The sequence below is a fragment of the Aspergillus novofumigatus genome (assembly GCF_002847465.1).
Source record: "Aspergillus novofumigatus IBT 16806 chromosome Unknown P174scaffold_6, whole genome shotgun sequence".
In the NCBI taxonomy this organism is placed as follows: Eukaryota; Fungi; Ascomycota; class Eurotiomycetes; order Eurotiales; family Aspergillaceae; genus Aspergillus; species Aspergillus novofumigatus.
The window spans coordinates 1,974,419-1,990,973 of NW_020194279.1; the positions used below are offsets into that span (position 1 = coordinate 1,974,419).

Here is a 16,555-nt window from a genome sequence, read left to right on the forward strand (position 1 = left end):
CGCCGCGAGAAGCCGGCAGAAAAAAACAGCAGAAAACTTCGCGTCCTTCCAATCAGCATTGGTCTCTGTCCATTCTTCCCCAGCCCAACTTCCGTTCTGAATGGCTTCCTGTTCTCACCGCCCTGTTTCTCCTCTCCCTGCCTGTCCGTCTCCTCCTAGACAGCATCGAGCATCCAAAGTACCCAGCAGCCTGTCATGTCGTCGTCGCAGACCATGACAGCGCCAGCGGTGGGCCATCGACCTCCTGATGCAGGTCCAGATATGTCGTCCCTGTTCGACTATGGCCGCCCTCATCATCATCATCACCAAGAGGGCCAAGAGCAGCAACAGCAGGAACATCAGAACCACCAGCAACAGCGAGACGACGGCCCTTTCTCCCCGCGCAGCGACTCCGCAACCCGCGCTCTGCACGATTCTACCTTTGACAGTCCTGTCTCTCCTTCCAACGGTTTAACCTCTTCCTCCGGTATGAATGGCATCAAGTCCGAGCCCAGTGATGCAGGAAACGATCTCGCCGGCGCTCAGCCAGATCATCAGAACGATCTCCGCCGCCAGTCCGCCGCCAGTGCCCTTCTGGCTCAACTCCTCGGCAACCAATCTTCTGCGCCTCCCGCCGGCACCGAAACACAACCTGCAGAATCCTCATCCTCGACAAATAATCCTCCCAATCCGACCGAAAGCTCTCAAAATAATCCCTCAGAACAAATTGCGGGTGGCCAAGGATCGACAAACGTCTCTACAGAGATCTCTGCGCCCGCAGAGTCGGCCGCCGGCCGAGACCAATTTTCCGCATCAACTGACTTACCACGCTTGCCGGGAGATGGAGAGAAAAATCGCGAAGATAGACCCGCTGATATGTCGTTTCCGAAATCCGAGGAATCTGGGAATCATGGAGTTGATGCTGTGATGAAGACGCCGGATCCTGCAGAGGGTTTGACGGATCCTATGATGTTCTCTAAGACGGGCCTGAACGACTCAGATCTTTTCACACCATTCGATATCGCATCTGCCGGAAAGAACCCTTTCGACAATGAGATGCTTACGTCGGCTTATCTGTCCCAATCTGCTGACCTCTCTGCACTGGGATATTCGGCAGGTCATTTGCAGGACGGTACAGGCTCGTTGGGTGGATCGGAACCGCGCATCCAGGCCTTTGCCAAATTAGAATTCGACGACGGACATTTTTACTGCAACACTTATTCTTTTATCCTAGGGCGAGACGTACGAGCAGCTCGGGCGGCGCATCAACGGGAGTTTCAGGCCAGGCAGGCGATCAGGACATCAAGGGCGAAAAGTTCGAGCGGTGGCAATGCATCGCACACGCCGGTTCGGGTAAAACATGAGGGCAGTGGCATGATAGGAAGTGTTGTGAGCGACCGAGGTGGTATCATGGGACTCGACCCTGACATTCCGGCTCATCTTCCTAAACGTCTCAGTCGGAGGTCGTCGCACTCCTCCGAAGCGGGTGCTCCGCTACATGCGACGCCGGCTCAACTGCAATCCACTACCGACTACAATGCGCTTGCGATGCAATCGCTGCACGAAGCCAACGGAGATGCAAAGCCTGTAGATGCGCTCGCTCTCCTACCCTCGCCCGACGCTTGCCCGACCATCCCCATTCACCCTCCTGCTACTCTTGACGGTAGTGCCGCTGGACACCGAGGCATTTCACGTAAACATGTCAAGATTGCCTACAACTTTGATAAAAACCTATTTGAGATGGAAGTGATGGGCAGAAATGGTGCTTTTATCGGTGCTGACTGGCTATCGCCCGGTCAAGTCCGTCCTTTGCATAGTGGTGATTACATACAAATCGGCGGAGTGCGCATACGATTTTTGCTGCCAGATGTACCAATTGGCGAGACTGGAGCCGACAGAGTCGAGGAGCCATCGATAGAAGAGAACGGGGATGCCAAGGCATCTGCCGGCGCTGAGTATGACGCTGAAGGAGCTGTGGAAAAGGGCGAAGGTGCTGAAAACAAGGACTCATTCAAACCGACCAAGCTCGTTCTAAAGACCAAAGAATCCGACCCTTCACGACCGGTACCTTCGATAGAAGGCACCGGAGACGGCGCTCAGCACCCTGTTCGTCGCCGAGGTCCTGGGCGACCTCCCAAAGACGGCATCATGTCCAAGCGCGAACGTGCAGAGTTGGCAAGGGAGCAGAAACTGGCTGCCAAGCGGGAAGCCAACGGAGGCGTCACTCCTCCTCCTCTGAATCGACCCAAAGCCGGTAAGACGACAACCTCAACCACATCAACTGTGGGCACTGCAGCCGCTACACCGAGTCTTCCTGGCGAGGGCGAGTCTCCCGGGTCGAAGCCGGAAAAGCGCAAGTACACCAAGCGGAAGAAGCCGGACGGAACGCTCATGGACTATCCCCTGCCTTCTACTGAGGGTGGCCCATTTCCTATGGAACAACGCCCGGAAGAGTTCATCAAGGCTCCTCCGGTCAAGAAGCGCAAACCTTCACGGTCACCCTCTCCCAACTACCCTCCCGAGTCTGCCTATACACCGGAGGATCTGGCAAAGCCTCCGTACAATTACGCTGTCCTGATCTTCGACGCCCTCACGGAAGCAGGCACGCCGATGACCTTGAAGCAGATCTATCGCGCATTGAAGTTGAAATACCCCTATTTCCGTTTCAAGTGCGAGACCGAGGGCTGGACCTCCAGTGTACGGCACAACTTGAACGGCAACAGCCACTTGTTCATGCACGCCGAACGAGATGGCAAAGGATGGTCGTGGCAACTTCGACCGGGCGCATCCGTCGAAAAGGAAAAGAAGAGACGTCCGTCACCTCCACCGCCATCACAGCCTCCATCCGTACCGGCTTCCGCCCCGCAATACATGCCACCGTTGAACCCATCCTATGGAAATCCACAGAATGGACAAGCGAATCTGGCGAATCAACATTTCCAGTTCCCGACCATGCCTCCGAATACATATGCTCCTCCCACACCAGCTCCTGCCTCTTCTGCTACAGCACCTCCCTCCGCTCCTCCTCGTCATCAAGACCCCTATCCTCCTCCTCACCCTCCGCCGCAGGCGGTCCCAGCCTCGGCCCCTTTCCCCATCCCCAGTCCATTGCGGAACAACCTTCCGCCCGCCTTTGCTCAGACTACGCCTTCTACATATACTTCACCCTATGCTTCCGATCCCCCACCGCAGCTGGCTCAGTTTCAGCAGCCTCAGCAACCGCAGCAACAACCAGGGATGCACTCGCAGTCGCAACATCACTCACCGTACCCTCCACACAACGCTACCGCACCGCCACCGCCTCAACAACAGCAGCATATGCCACCTCCGCCTCCGGGAAACCCTCAGCAACCACAGCAGTATCTCCCACCGAACCCGGGACCACCGATGCAGCCTCCACAGCAGCAACAGCAACCCAATTATAATGTTGCGCCCATGAACGCTGGCCCCACGCCGATGGGGGATCCCGAATCTGTGTCGTTTGAGGAGCGCGCAAGCAAAGCCATTGATGACTTTGAGGCTGTTCTCCTGGAAGACTACGAGGACAAGAATCACATCAAGGAAGTCCTCAAGAGCGCACGGGCTCGTGCTCTGGGCCACGCGACGGAGAGCTCATTCCCTGGCGGGGAGCCTAAGGACGAGGCTGTCATTCTGGACGCACTTCGCACCTTGATTGGAGGCTTGAGAGACCAGTAAATGTGTGTTGCGGCAGCGAGCCTGGCATCATTTCTGGCGCTATGACTGCCGTCTTGATTGAACGATTTCACGAAACGAGATTTTATGTTTATGACTGCTCTGGAGAACAACATTTGATACTCTTCGTACTCGGAAAGGTGTTGATAAAAGGTATGTGATTGGAACGAAGATCAGCGCCAGGTACTCATCTATTGAGTATTCCTGCTGGAGTTATAGGGTATTGTTACTCTGTGATATCTTTTGCCCTCCACCTGGATTGGTTTTTCTCATTTCTTTTCCCCCATTTATTCTCTTATCTGAAGTTTCCTTCAGTCGATGATATCCACTCTGTTATGAGCGTCAAATGCTCTTCTTTTCTTCTTATTCGATTTTCTATGGTTGTGATACTGCAATACCTACAAGCTAGAATGCTGTGGGTAGACTTCATCGTTCCAGGGCTGGAAAAGCTAGGAGTTTGTTTTTGAGTGATCCGGTAAATAGACGAATCTAACGAGATCTCTGACCTGAGTTTGAGGAATACATTTTAAGTTACGAATGTCGGGTCCTGTTGTCCGTAGATTACTCCGTAGACTGCTCATACAGTTGTACCTGACCCCATCCCCCACCTCAGTCGCTCCGGATATTCCCTATAGCGGGGTTGCAGAAAACGCAACACAAGACAGAATATCGTAGAAACTATGGGAGCACCGAAACTAACCGTGACAAGTCACAAGTTCAATTATCTACATGGTGGCAATGGCAACTGGCTAGGAAAATCTCCGGGGTACTGAGAATTGAGGGCAGACCAGGTAAATCAACGTATGAATTCCTGCAGCATAGATACCTCCTAGATTAACGAGGCCAACTCGCCATTCATCAGGATGGATTGGAGCACGAGTACTCTGTTCTATGCCGGTAAAACTAGGCAAGTATTAATATTCAGGAACCAAGTAAGATACCTTACCATGTCAAGGCGTGGGCGTTCGTCACATCCCACTTTGGCATTGGAAATTTCAAACTTTTCCATATCGGTCGTGCCATGCAGTAGATCGATAGTCCAGGGGTTGGATTTGCCGCTTAGGCGCTGGGAGTCTTCTCGCAGCTCACAGCGCAGGCTATCTATCTCTATAAGATAATATTATTCGGGCAGAAATGGAAGCCTGATGGTGACGGTTGTTTACCCCTCTTTGATACGGTACTCCTTGGGGATATGTGAGTATGTGGGTGCGTGATTTTGGGGTATCACAATCCCTCGTAGAGGAGGATTGTTTTGGAGATAGCACAGATGGGGACTCCGTCTTCTCCACTGTCTGAATGAAACTCACGGAAAGTTCAATAATTAAGTCGTTCGTTCCGTTTCACTCAGGGATATCTTTCATTATTCCCTGCGGACTGCAGATTCAAAATGCTGGCTATATGCCTGAAGCTGCTATATATTTCAGCAGATGATGTACTTCCCTCGGGTGTGTTAAGATCGACAGTTTGAAAATTCTAGAAATCTGGATATCTTTTTGGCGCAGGATACTTTGCATCTGATCGTTGATATTGTTTTGCCAAACTTACCTACTCTATGCACTTCCGCAAATCCATCTATCCGGTCCAACCAGTATCAGCATAGCCCAGGTAGTAGTAGGCAGAAGCAGGGTCGACGCAACGTCTCCTTTGGGGTCATTTCTAGGCACCCCAGGACTGCATTATGATGTGAGAGTGAGTCAGATGAAGGAGTCCTCGGACTCAATCCTTCGTTGGCTGGTCCCGTACAAGCCTCTGGGTTTCTGCGTTGGTTGTACGGCATATGCTTAGGCTTGGGGAGGCTACGCAGAAAGGTACAATGTAGATAAGTACCAACTGTCAAACAAGTAAGTATCTAGGATGCGTAGGCACTTGACAAATTGGAGAATCAAGAGAGCGGCTAGTACTGCCTTGGTTGCTCCGCTGATGATGCATGTTATCGGGTTGTTGGCTGAGGAACGGAAGTGGAATGCAGCGACTATTCCCTTCCCCCTCTATCAACATCAGCAACAGGTCGGGGAGATCCAAAGTTCTTAGTTGAGTCAAAGCATGGTGTCCGATAGGATGGGTCTTTCTGGTTTCTGTAGCCTGATATTTGGGTGGAAGCAGCGGTGTCAATGCCTGATTCATGTTGAGGCTGATCACAGTACTGTAAGAGTACTTTCGTTGTTGCCACCTTGGTGCAATAGTGTCATACCGAAGACAAGGTTGGGTGTGTTATATCATCACAGACATCCAATTTGCTTTTATCTTGTCATCTTGATGATACTTCCAAATCAAGGATGATTGTAACTGGTTTCTTCTCTTTCATTCGCCCTGGGAAGACTTCCCTGCCTTCTATGGAATATCAACAAGCAGCACCCACTGCCAGTGCTACAAAGCCGACTACACTCAATTCTGCACTCGGTCACCGCCGACATTTGGTCATCAGCAATCCCCTTCCTAAATGAGCCTAGTCTGGTAACTGGACTGTACCACTGAGACACGTTTTTTATTTTAGCACGGGGAATGCGGTGCACGAACCAGTCGGTACTAGGCAATCTGGCCGAATTTGAGTTCGAGGCGAGTCTTTTATTATTAGCACTAAGGCTCTGAGACCAGACGCTACTGGTGACTTTTACCCTGACCATGCACCTCGGAGGGGTACGGCCCCTACGGGAGTGTCTCCATGACTGGTCTGTGTGTGACAACGACTTGCATCACTGTTCTCACTTCCAGTACTACTACTGGCAGCCTGCATCAAGCACCGCCTTCATTTTCTGCTGCCTGTCATTGCTGGACCTTGGTTTTGAAGATCACAATGATGACGCTGATGATGGGTACCTGCAATCATCGATGGCTAACATTATGACGGGCACTGTTGCCTTGCCTCGACGTTTTCGAATAAGATGGAAAAGAAATTATTCACAACTTGATATTACCTTAGTCATGCTGCTCATTTCCCTTCAATTCTGGCCAATTTCCGTACCACTACCAGCCAAGTACCTTACCGCTTACGTACCAGCAGACACTCTTGAGGAAATAGGAATCAACCAGAACGCCAACGTAACCCAGTAACCTAACTTTGCAAGGGGTTAGGGCAACCCAGTGAGCCCACCACCTGGGCCTTTTACCTTAGTTTTAGCACCGGTGTGACCCATCCAGGTGGCACTTGATGCCCCGTTTTGAGGCTTCTAAGCCCCGAACATCTGCACACTGTACAGTGTTATTAACACATGGAAATTAATTTGACTGATAGCAAGGGTGATCAGGGACATTGCGGCACTCTCAATTACATCTAATGACACTTTCCTGAAATAATATATGTGAAGCAGAATATATTGTTGAACAGTCACCGTACTACTCATAGTTCATCCTGGTATATGTGCTACGACTCATTTTTCCTTCGAGTCACCGGTTGAATCTCGACCTCAAAGTCGACTTCCATGGTTTGTCCCACAGCCTCTAGGTGATTTTCTGGTAGGCCATCTAGAATTTTTCTGCAGTACGGAGTCGTACGAGTAACACAGTACCTACCACGCGCCGAGGAAAAGGATTTCTGTTTTTTGATTACCTCTTACTCTGTACTTGACCTCACATTGATCATCCAGCAGATTCAATAGGACGATCGGAGGCTACCTTTATGAATTATCTCTTAAAGCACCTTTTCAATTGGATGGTACGTAGTATGATCCAAAAGCACTCTGTGTAACTGCAGTTGAGAGAAAACTCTAAAGCAATTGAAGGACCCCTTTCTACGGGACCGTCATAACTGCTGGTAGGACTCCGTAGTATTCTTTTTTCTCCCGCCCTCCCAGCAGCCAGAACACCCTTTTCATTTGGTCTGGGTGTCTGGGTGGTGTGGAGGCATGCGTATTATTAATAATCTGCATTAAAATTTTGCCTACCATTTATTACGATCTTTTTATTATTTCTATGTATTTCTTTTCTATTTTTCCCTTTTTTTTTACACAGTTGTCATTCTCATTACCTACTGGTCAGATCCTCCCTCCTGACTTTGCCGGCCAACACCCTCCGACCTCCCAGAGTTCACTATTGCCTTAGTAGCAGTACTGTAATTATATGACCAGAAACACACACTCAAACCTGTTCCGGCCCCAAGTCCTCTGTCACTAGAGTCATAGAATCACAGACTGGCGAAAGAAAAGGAATTGGGATACTGGGGAAATTTACAGAAAATGGCTTAATGGACCCAAGTCAGAGAAAAATCCCAAAACCAAACAAAATCAAAATCAGACCCGCGCATAAGAAATTAATCAACAGAAACCCAGAGAGAAATCATCATTCATGTTCCATAGTAATAATAGTCATGATCCATTTTTCTGCTAAGACTACGGAGTACTGCTGCTGTTGATAATTATTCATCATTAACCTAAAAAAGGAAAAAGGGAAAAAAAGAAGGAAAAAGGAATAATAAAAATAAAATAAGTTACTACAGTACTATGACTATCATCTCAACATCGAACTCCTCAACATGACTCCGCTACGCCTTTCCGACTAAACTCCATCCATCCAGCCACTACGCTCTCTCTCTACCGCTCTACCGCTTTACGCCTACACTACTCCGTACTCTTACTACTACTACTGCCCTTTGCCCCATCCTTCTCTTCCTCTCTGTCCATCCCTTCCTCTTTCGCCTCTCCGTCCTCCGTCCTCTCAACTCTCTGTTCTTGTTCAGTTCTCGCTTGTGGAATTCCCTGTCTCATCTCTCTCATCTCCTCTTGTCATTTTCTCTCAACGAGCTTTTCACTAAGTGTCGTTGTCATCGTGGTCCGGGGCTTTTTTCACTTTGGCGCGAGGGAAAGAAAATTAATTTTTCTCTTCCGATCCCCTACAATTCCCCGTCGTTCTTCCCCCAGCCACTCCTGGCTCCACGAACCCTCTCTCCCTTACTCTTGTCGCCCTCTACTATTAACGGTCCTTGAGGCACGTTCCGCGTCGTTGGGTGACCATCCGCTGTTTATTCTTCAAATCCAAAAAAAAGCACCGTGCTTGTTGAGTGTCTCGTGTTGGACCAGTAGCTCTACTTGGAAAGCAACGCCGCGAGGGAATAACACAAATCTCGCCGCACGAAAGGATCCGACAGTCAAGGAAGCCAAACACAAAACACGCCCTTCACGATCGCTGTTTTTCTTGCTCCTTCTCTCGTGCTCTCTGTGGACCTTTCAACTTCTAATTTAGTTGGATTTCCTCTCCATGTCATTCAACTAGAGAATCTCACCACGGCAAACACAGAGCTGCGGCTCGCTGAGCATCGCTCTCCCCAGGATCAGGGCCTGGCGGACGTGTAGACGGTTCGTATCTGGTCTCCTTTCTCTATACTGACGCTCTATCCCGCGTTTGCTTCGCTCTTCACATCGCTGGAGTGTCTTTTACTGACCGTTATTTCCCCCTATAGCGTTCGATCGTCTACCCTCGCCGTCCTGGACTGGTCTCTTTTCTTTCTTCTCTCATAACCGCTATGCCCTCTTTCTTCGCCGCTGGCCTCCAGGGCCTTCCTCCAACTCCTCCTCACATCCTGCCTGGTGGCAGGATGGAAAATGAGCAGCCTTTCTACATCGTCAACAACTCTGCCTTTCCTCCCCGCTATACGCAGAATGGTTGCGAATTCATCGAGCAGTACTCTCAATCCGCCCACTACTCAAAGCCGGCTCCGATGAACTTGCACCCAGCATCCGCCCACCGTATGCACAATGGCAGAGATTTGACCACTGCTCACCCCGCGTTGAACCAATCGTTCGGCCCCCTACCCTCCACAAACGTGCTGCCTCCGCTCCGTGCCGGCCTACAATTGCCCCCGATGGAGAGTTCCATTCCACCGCAGTATCGCCGCCAAGATATGATGATGCAGCCCGAACAACAACAACGCAAAGAGGAGAAGGCCACCGGAGGTGTAGCCGCCCATTTGGATTATGAGATGGAACAGATGTCCGACTTTGTGGCCGAGATGGCTCAGGGAATGTATGCTTTGTACATCACCAAGATCAACATAGCAGATATTGACTTCGCGCGAAGCGTCTACCCAGGAACATCGGTCCCTCCCCAGTTTCGGAAATACGTCTACCAGATCCTTTCTTCGACTCGCCTCCCCAGCTCCACGATCCTTTTGGGTCTCTACTACTTGGCCAGCCGAATGCGTATGCTTTGCTCAGCCAAGGTGTACACCTCTGGCAGTGGACAGGTTTATCGCATGCTGACTGTTGCCCTGCTCCTGGGAAGCAAGTTTCTGGATGACAACACCTTCCAGAACAAGTCATGGGCCGAAGTCAGCAACATCCCGGTCGGCGAGTTGAACTCCATGGAACTGGAGTGGCTCTTCGCATTCGAGTGGAAGCTCCACGAGCGTATCCATGACAAGCAGGACGGCTTCGCATCGTGGCTTTCCCACTGGGAGACCTGGCGTGCAAAGGCGGTTGCTAGAGCCCAGGAGTCGCGTCACACCCTTGCCCCCATTGATACTAATGTCTCGCGGGGCCACATGGTGTCCAAGCCTCTCTTGTCTCCCGAGGGACCGATCCCTCCGCAGTATCAGCGAAGCTCCCATTACGAGAACTCCTGGCTCAACCCCGCCGCGTCTGAGTACTCGCCTCCTTCTGCTCCCCATAGCGGCCCGAACACTCCCGACTACTACGCTGTCGGACCCTGGACGTATGCCAACCCTCCGCCGCCATACACACGAACTTGGATTCCTCCGCCGCAGCAGTACATGCCTCAGTCCGCGCCTCGGTCGCAACCCCGTCTTACCACCATACGCCGTCCTACGCGTTACCTTTTGCGCAAAGCGTGTGGACAGGACACGGTTCATCCTGCGGATGCTTGTACTGTGCCAAGCATGTCGAACACTACATGTGTGCGAATGCTTTCGGTCCAATGCAGGCTATGGTCGCCTAGAAGGGTGGCCCCTTGGTCTCCCATGGCTGTCTGCCTTTTTCTCACTGTCGGCCCAACGCCTCTCCGAATTTCTCCGATCCTGACTTCTTGGTTTTCCTTTTTCCCATTCCTTTATTTTCAACCATTTTTCTGATCCATTTTTGATAATACCGTCTCCATCTGCGATGACAACATGCCCTATTCCCATATTCAGTTTTTATTGTTTTGCATTTGCCGGAAAAGTACCTGTGGCCATCCACCGTCATTGTTCCATGTCGGAAAAGTGAAAAGCAACAAAAAAAAGTTTGCGATATTGGAACAACTCTGTCCATCCCCATCTACGATACAGAGTTTTTCTGTGCATTTACGACACGGCATAATCTCTTCATTTCATCTCGGCTTCATACTTCGTTTCGTCGCCCGTGAAGAGTGATTGCTCATCGTGTCGCATATTACTCCATTGATTCAATCATCTTCTGGTCTTTGGAGTAAGGCAGGTCACGAACGATCATGACTTTTCTTGTCCGTTTCTAATGGTTCCGTTTTATCAGCTTTTTTCTCTTTTTTACCTCTTTATGCTTGTCGTGTTCTCTGGGCTTCAGCGTTCCTTCTGGCGGTTGTCATCTATAGATCGCTTTCTTCCTTTCCATTGGTTCGGTACATTTTTTTCTTTCCCATCGCCGGCTACACTCGTTACGACGAGCAATGGCGTTAATATTTCTGCATCCTGGATTTGACCCCATTCTACTCCTGCATTTGTCCGTCTCGGTTGAGGAACATATTTTGTTTTCTTGTGCTTTGATCAGACCCGCCGGGATACACTTCGGTACTGCAGCATGTGCTGACTGCCCTCTTGCGGATCGAGGACCTGGTGGTTGTAGTCTATCTTCGCTACTTCTTTTCGACGAATTGTTTTCAATGCTCCCTGTTTTACATACTCATGTTCAAATGTCGTCGATCAGACATGAAAAAAAGCGATACTCCCCTTTCAAGTCCCGTCTGATCTGGCTTTTTCCCTTTTTTGTCCCCTCTCGTTCACAGCGAAGTGGCATGGTCTTTTTTCCTTTTCCACCTCACCATTTGCCCATTGAATGTAAGTTAGACGACCATATTTCTATGACCCTTCGCACTGCGAAAGGTCCCCAAACAAAATTGAAACTGCGGAAAAAGAGACCAGACAATTGATTTCTTTCCGGGACGAGAAATATATCTTCTCGTCCCCGCTTCTTCGCATATACTCGTTTTGCAATTACTACAGATACTTTGTGTAGACCATCATTAGAGGCTCCGTGTTGAACCTGCCGTGCCTTGCTTCCTTAGTCTCGAATTTGGAACGTGATGAACTCCATTGCGGACTGATCTTGAGATTGAGCTCTCAGGGGTACCTGCCTTTTCAGTCGCTGTACCTGCTGACGGATATGATATACTGGGTAAATCTACGTCTTATATTCGCCATACCACTAGGAGAGTAGAATGAAATAGTAATGCGAGCGCTCCTTTCTATTTCGCTCGATGAATTAACGCATCATTCTCATACTATGCTTCTTTTCAAGGTATCAAAATGGAAACTATCGTGAGATATCATAATAGGGGGTTAGGTCATATTAGCGAAGCGTAGACGGTCATATGAAAAACGTGCCTGAGCGTGTGCTCGTGCAAAAGGTGGAATAGGGAGATAACGATGGAGGGTGTATGCATAAGGATTCGATCAGTAGACACTCCCTCTAATACTCTGGTCTCGCTGCCGTTCGGCCTCGAGCTCGGCGTCGGCGTCATCCCCGTCATCTGCGCCGTTGTTGTCGTCGTCGTTCGCGTGTAAGTGGGCCTGCTGGGATTCGTGCTCGAGGTCTGTGTGGTCGTTATGGCTCTCTTGTTGCGCGGGTGGTTCAGCAGGGGTGTACGTAGTATCTTGCGACCGGTCCGTGTCGATGTGCATTGCACCCCTTTTGGAGTTGCCGTGATTCGCCGAGCCTGAGTGGTGAGTGTGGTTGTGGTTGTGGCTGGGGTTGTGACGGTTATGGTTGTGCTTATGGTGTGAGCGCGTCCGTTTCGGTCTTTGTACCTGCTTGGCGTGGCTTTCATCGTCGCCGTCGTCGGCGAAATCATGCGATGAGTCCGGCTTGTGTTGGTCGAGTCGGTCACCGGAGAAACCTGCGTCTTCGCGCTCGTCCTCGGACGGGGTGACGCTGTTTGCGCCACTCAGGGAGCCGCCGCCGTCGCGGCCGCCGAGGTGGTGGAGAGCGTAGTTCGACCTTGGTGGGTGGAGGAGATGATCCTCGCTGTCGCGGTGAAACTTGGCTAGGTCGGGTCGCCTGGGTATCGGGTTTGGGCTCGAAGCAGCCCTCGAATGAGGGCTGGGCCTTTTGGATATTGGAGTATTGCGGGCGGTGTTGGCATCAAAGTCCGTAGGAAGGATGGTTGGTTGCCAAGTAGCTTCAACATCCCGTTTCGAGGGATCGTCAGAGGGGGCGACAGTCTGGTCCGTCGGTCCAATGTCTGAGGAACAGTCTCCTAGTGCTGGCTCGGGGGCCGTGATGTATTGCTGATCGACCTGTGTTTTCGCTATCAGCGTCATTCTCCAGTGACTCGACCGAGGGATAACTTACATTATTCCTTGTGGAGGGTTGCGCCTCACTCCCAACACGCGTCGGGTCACCGCCAGTCGTCCGTGAAGCTCGTAAAGACCGTTTTCTGTGGAGGCCGTGGTTACAGCCGTCGGGACATCCGCCCCATTTGCGTCTGATCGGGACAGGAGTTGGGGCAGGGGTGAGAGAAGTAGCCGAACTGAGGTCTTTGCTCGCTCGCTCCCGTTGTCTCTCGTTTTCCTTCTCTTTCCTCAGCTCGGACCATGTACGCAGCTTGTTCTGAAGGACATATTTCCCATTGTCCGGGTTGAGCCTCATGATAACGAACTCGCAGTGATTGATATTGCGTAGATCTTCGAAATATTCGACACTCCAGTGATACCATTTCATCAGAAAGACCCTCGTCATGAGTCCATGGGTTACCAGTACGCAGACACTGGCAAAATCATTCTCCCCGAAGAGTCGCCAAAGCGACTCGTTGAAGCCGCTGATTCGGTCATAGGCATCCGCAGCAGATTCACCATTCGGGATTCGATAGAAGAAATGTCCATAGTCCGCCCTTTCCAGCCACATCCGCTCCATCTCCGCAGAGCACGGTTGAAAATTGCCAAAGTCCTGCTCTCGCAGCCGTGGTTCTTCGTATACTTTGATGGTATGTCGGGGAAATGGCGACGGGGACGGAGAATCGGAGGTCAAAGACTCGAGGATCCCCTCTGTAGTCTCCCGAGTCCGACGGTAGGGGGAGGTAAAGAAGTGTATCGTATCATCGGGCCGTAGAAGGGCACGCAGCTTGCTACCTGCCTCCTTTGCCTGTCGATGTCCTTCGGGTGTGAGCTGGACCCGATGATCAGGGATCGTTTGGTGGATTTCCCGATTTTTGTTTCCTTCTGACTGCGCATGGCGGATCAAGATGATCATCTATTGACTGAGTGAGACGCTGGGGTGTCAGACATAGAATGCGACCGAGGGAAAGCTAACCCGCGGTTTACCCATGGTTGAAACAACATCGGTTGATGTTGGGAGGAGAGCGGAGAAAATGACAGTGCTGGATTCAGATTGCGGTCAGGCAATGACGGGTTATCGGATTATACACCAGCAAGTGGTCTTGATTAGGAGCTCTTTTGTCTAGTCAGAGCAACTGTGATCTGTACAGTAGAACTCCAAAGAGCAGAAAGTGAGGATTTTGAAATGAGAGCGGCGGCAGTACCTGAGTATCCCTCAATCTGGCTAGTGTGTCGGCTGTGAGATGTTGAAGTTGCAAACAAGCCCTGGCCAGTAGGTAATATAGCAATATCTAGAGGCCTCTAGAGAGTTATATTCATTGGAATGGGCTCTATAATTGAGAGACAAAGACTGACCCAGACAGAACTGCCTTGGGTTATGCTGAGGAGTTTTAGGGGGATGGGATGGACTGGCGTAGGCATCAAGGAGGAAATGCGGAGATGCGCTTGTTGCCGCAATGGCTGCCGTACCGCATCACCACTAGGTAAGAAGGTGTTGGAGACTCCGTCGCATCAGCTTCTAGTCAGTTCTTCTCCCACCGTTGGTCAGCTGTACTTTGTTTCATCAACTGCTTCCTCCCTTTGCAGAAGGGAACAGCCACGGGATTCACCATGACTGACTATCTTTACGACTTGTTGGCTCCTCATTTCTCTCCAGCAGATGCTGCCTCAACACCGTTGGCTCCAGATAATGACACAACTACGGCTCAGTACTTGAACCGACTCTCAACGCTGCCCCTGGAGGCTTTGGAAACGACAGAACCGCAATCTCTGGCGCAATCCTCACATTCTACCCTCCTGTCTCTCCAGGCCTTATCGAATCGCTCGCACAAGGCCTTCATCACTTCTGCCGATAACCTCTCGCAGCTCCGTACCTCGATTCCCCAATTGACCCGCAACGCACAAAATTTGCGAGATGCAATCCCCAAACTTGACGAAGAGGCGGTCCGATTTTCTACCAAGTACAGCCGAGCCGCAGAGAACCCGTCTCTGGAGCGGCGAAAGAAGGTCATGCAGCTGGCGAGGAATGTCGATCGACTTTCCGACATTCTAGAACTTCCCTCTCTTCTATCCGCAGCTGCCTCATCGGCAGCTGCAAGCTCTGTTGCGGCGGGCGGCACCTCGTTTTCTACAACCTACTCATCTGCTTTGGATTTATACGCCCACATCAAGCGATTACAGACACTGTACCCTGATTCTCCCCTCGTCAAAGATGTCGCCTCTCAGGCCGAGGATGCGATGAAGGAGATGACAACGAATCTGATAGCGGGTCTTCGTACGCAGAACCTTCGGTTGGCAGCTGCTATGAGAATGGTCGGCTGGTTACGTCGAGTGGCTCCGGAATTGGAGGGCTTGCACAGTGGCGGCGGAACGGGCACCGGGGAAGGCGCACTCGGTGCGTTGTTTCTGGTTTGCAGATTGGCAAATTTGGTTTCGACACTAGAGGCATTGGATCCCTTGCGAGAACTAGCAGACCAGGAGACCCAGCGCAGAACCCGGAATACAGATCAGAAGGAAGGGACATCGAACTCGTCCTGGTCTCACGGTCACCAGACAGAAAGATTCTTGAAACGATACATTGAGATCTTCAGGGAGCAGAGCTTTGCAATTATTTCCTTGTATAAGAACATCTTCACCCCGGACCAAGCCGAGTCAGAGTCAGTTATTGCAGGACTGCGAGGGATTGATTCCCGTTTTAAAACGAGCTCGTCACAGCCAAATCGCCTGGATGATGCCTTACAATACCTTCCGCCAGCTTTGGCAACCTTTCCCAAGCATCTCGTCCAGCTACTGACTGACACATTACGCACCTATCTACCCAATGTCCAAGATAAAAGCTCGCGCGAAAGTCTCCTAACTCAAGTGTTATATTGCGCTGCTAGCTTGGGAAGACTGGGAGGAGACTTCAGCATGATCCTGACGGAGATGAGTACCGCGGTAGACGAGCACGAGGAGAGGGCCGTCTATGAGTGGGAAGAGGTTACACGGAAGCACCGAGCCTTGGCAGGGCGGTTGGAACAACTCACCGGAAATGCCTCCAAAGGGACCCCGCGGGTGACTTCACCTCTCCATTGAACAACAGCAGCGAGATAAAGGCTAGTAGCAGTAGCCTAGACTGGAGAGCCTCAACGCATGACTGTCTTCCAGTCGAAACTCACGATATGCATAGGATATATCTGCCGCTGACGGTCGACGGGTGATCGGCTGATGGGGCGTCTTCATCGGCGAAGGAATGGCCCCAGAGACTCTAAGCCTGTTCAGGTCTAGCTGCGGGCGCCTTTTGGCCTCCGCCCTCCAACGTTGTCTGGACCGCCGTCATCTTCCCTCCCCCCATCACATCCCATTTCATCTCTTTTTATCTCATCTCGTTGCGTTTCAGCGCTTCAAAATCAAATGCCAGCTTGTAGCTGACATGTCTAGCTGCTCTCTGCA

The 16,555-nt window shown here is 51.0% G+C and overlaps 4 protein-coding genes across 4 annotated transcripts; 3 read left to right on the forward strand and 1 right to left on the reverse strand.

Annotated features, from left to right (window-relative positions):
* The first annotated feature begins 153 nt into the window (after window positions 1–153).
* Window positions 154–4,002, forward strand: P174DRAFT_444037 (forkhead domain protein). The gene has a single exon (XM_024827986.1). The coding sequence runs from the start codon at window positions 262–264 to the stop codon at window positions 3,673–3,675; it is 3,414 nt and encodes a 1,137-aa protein (XP_024680617.1). The 5' UTR covers window positions 154–261; the 3' UTR covers window positions 3,676–4,002.
* A 5,125-nt stretch (window positions 4,003–9,127) lies between these two features.
* Window positions 9,128–10,557, forward strand: P174DRAFT_462512 (putative cyclin-like protein (Clg1); the record flags this gene model as incomplete). Its single annotated transcript, XM_024830131.1, has 2 exons — window positions 9,128–10,392; window positions 10,449–10,557. 2 exons carry the CDS (start codon window positions 9,128–9,130, stop codon window positions 10,555–10,557), a joined length of 1,374 nt encoding a protein of 457 aa, XP_024680618.1.
* Window positions 10,558–12,244: 1,687 nt separating this feature from the next.
* Window positions 12,245–14,039, reverse strand: P174DRAFT_375097 (acid phosphatase DET1; the record flags this gene model as incomplete). Its single annotated transcript, XM_024822611.1, has 2 exons — window positions 12,245–13,087; window positions 13,143–14,039. The coding sequence occupies 2 exons, from the start codon at window positions 14,037–14,039 to the stop codon at window positions 12,245–12,247; spliced, it is 1,740 nt and encodes a 579-aa protein (XP_024680619.1).
* Window positions 14,040–14,734: 695 nt separating this feature from the next.
* Window positions 14,735–16,198, forward strand: P174DRAFT_375278 (Dor1-like family protein; the record flags this gene model as incomplete). The annotated part of the gene is made up of 1 exon (XM_024822618.1): window positions 14,735–16,198. The coding sequence occupies one exon, from the start codon at window positions 14,735–14,737 to the stop codon at window positions 16,196–16,198; it is 1,464 nt and encodes a 487-aa protein (XP_024680620.1).
* Window positions 16,199–16,555: the final 357 nt, after the last annotated feature.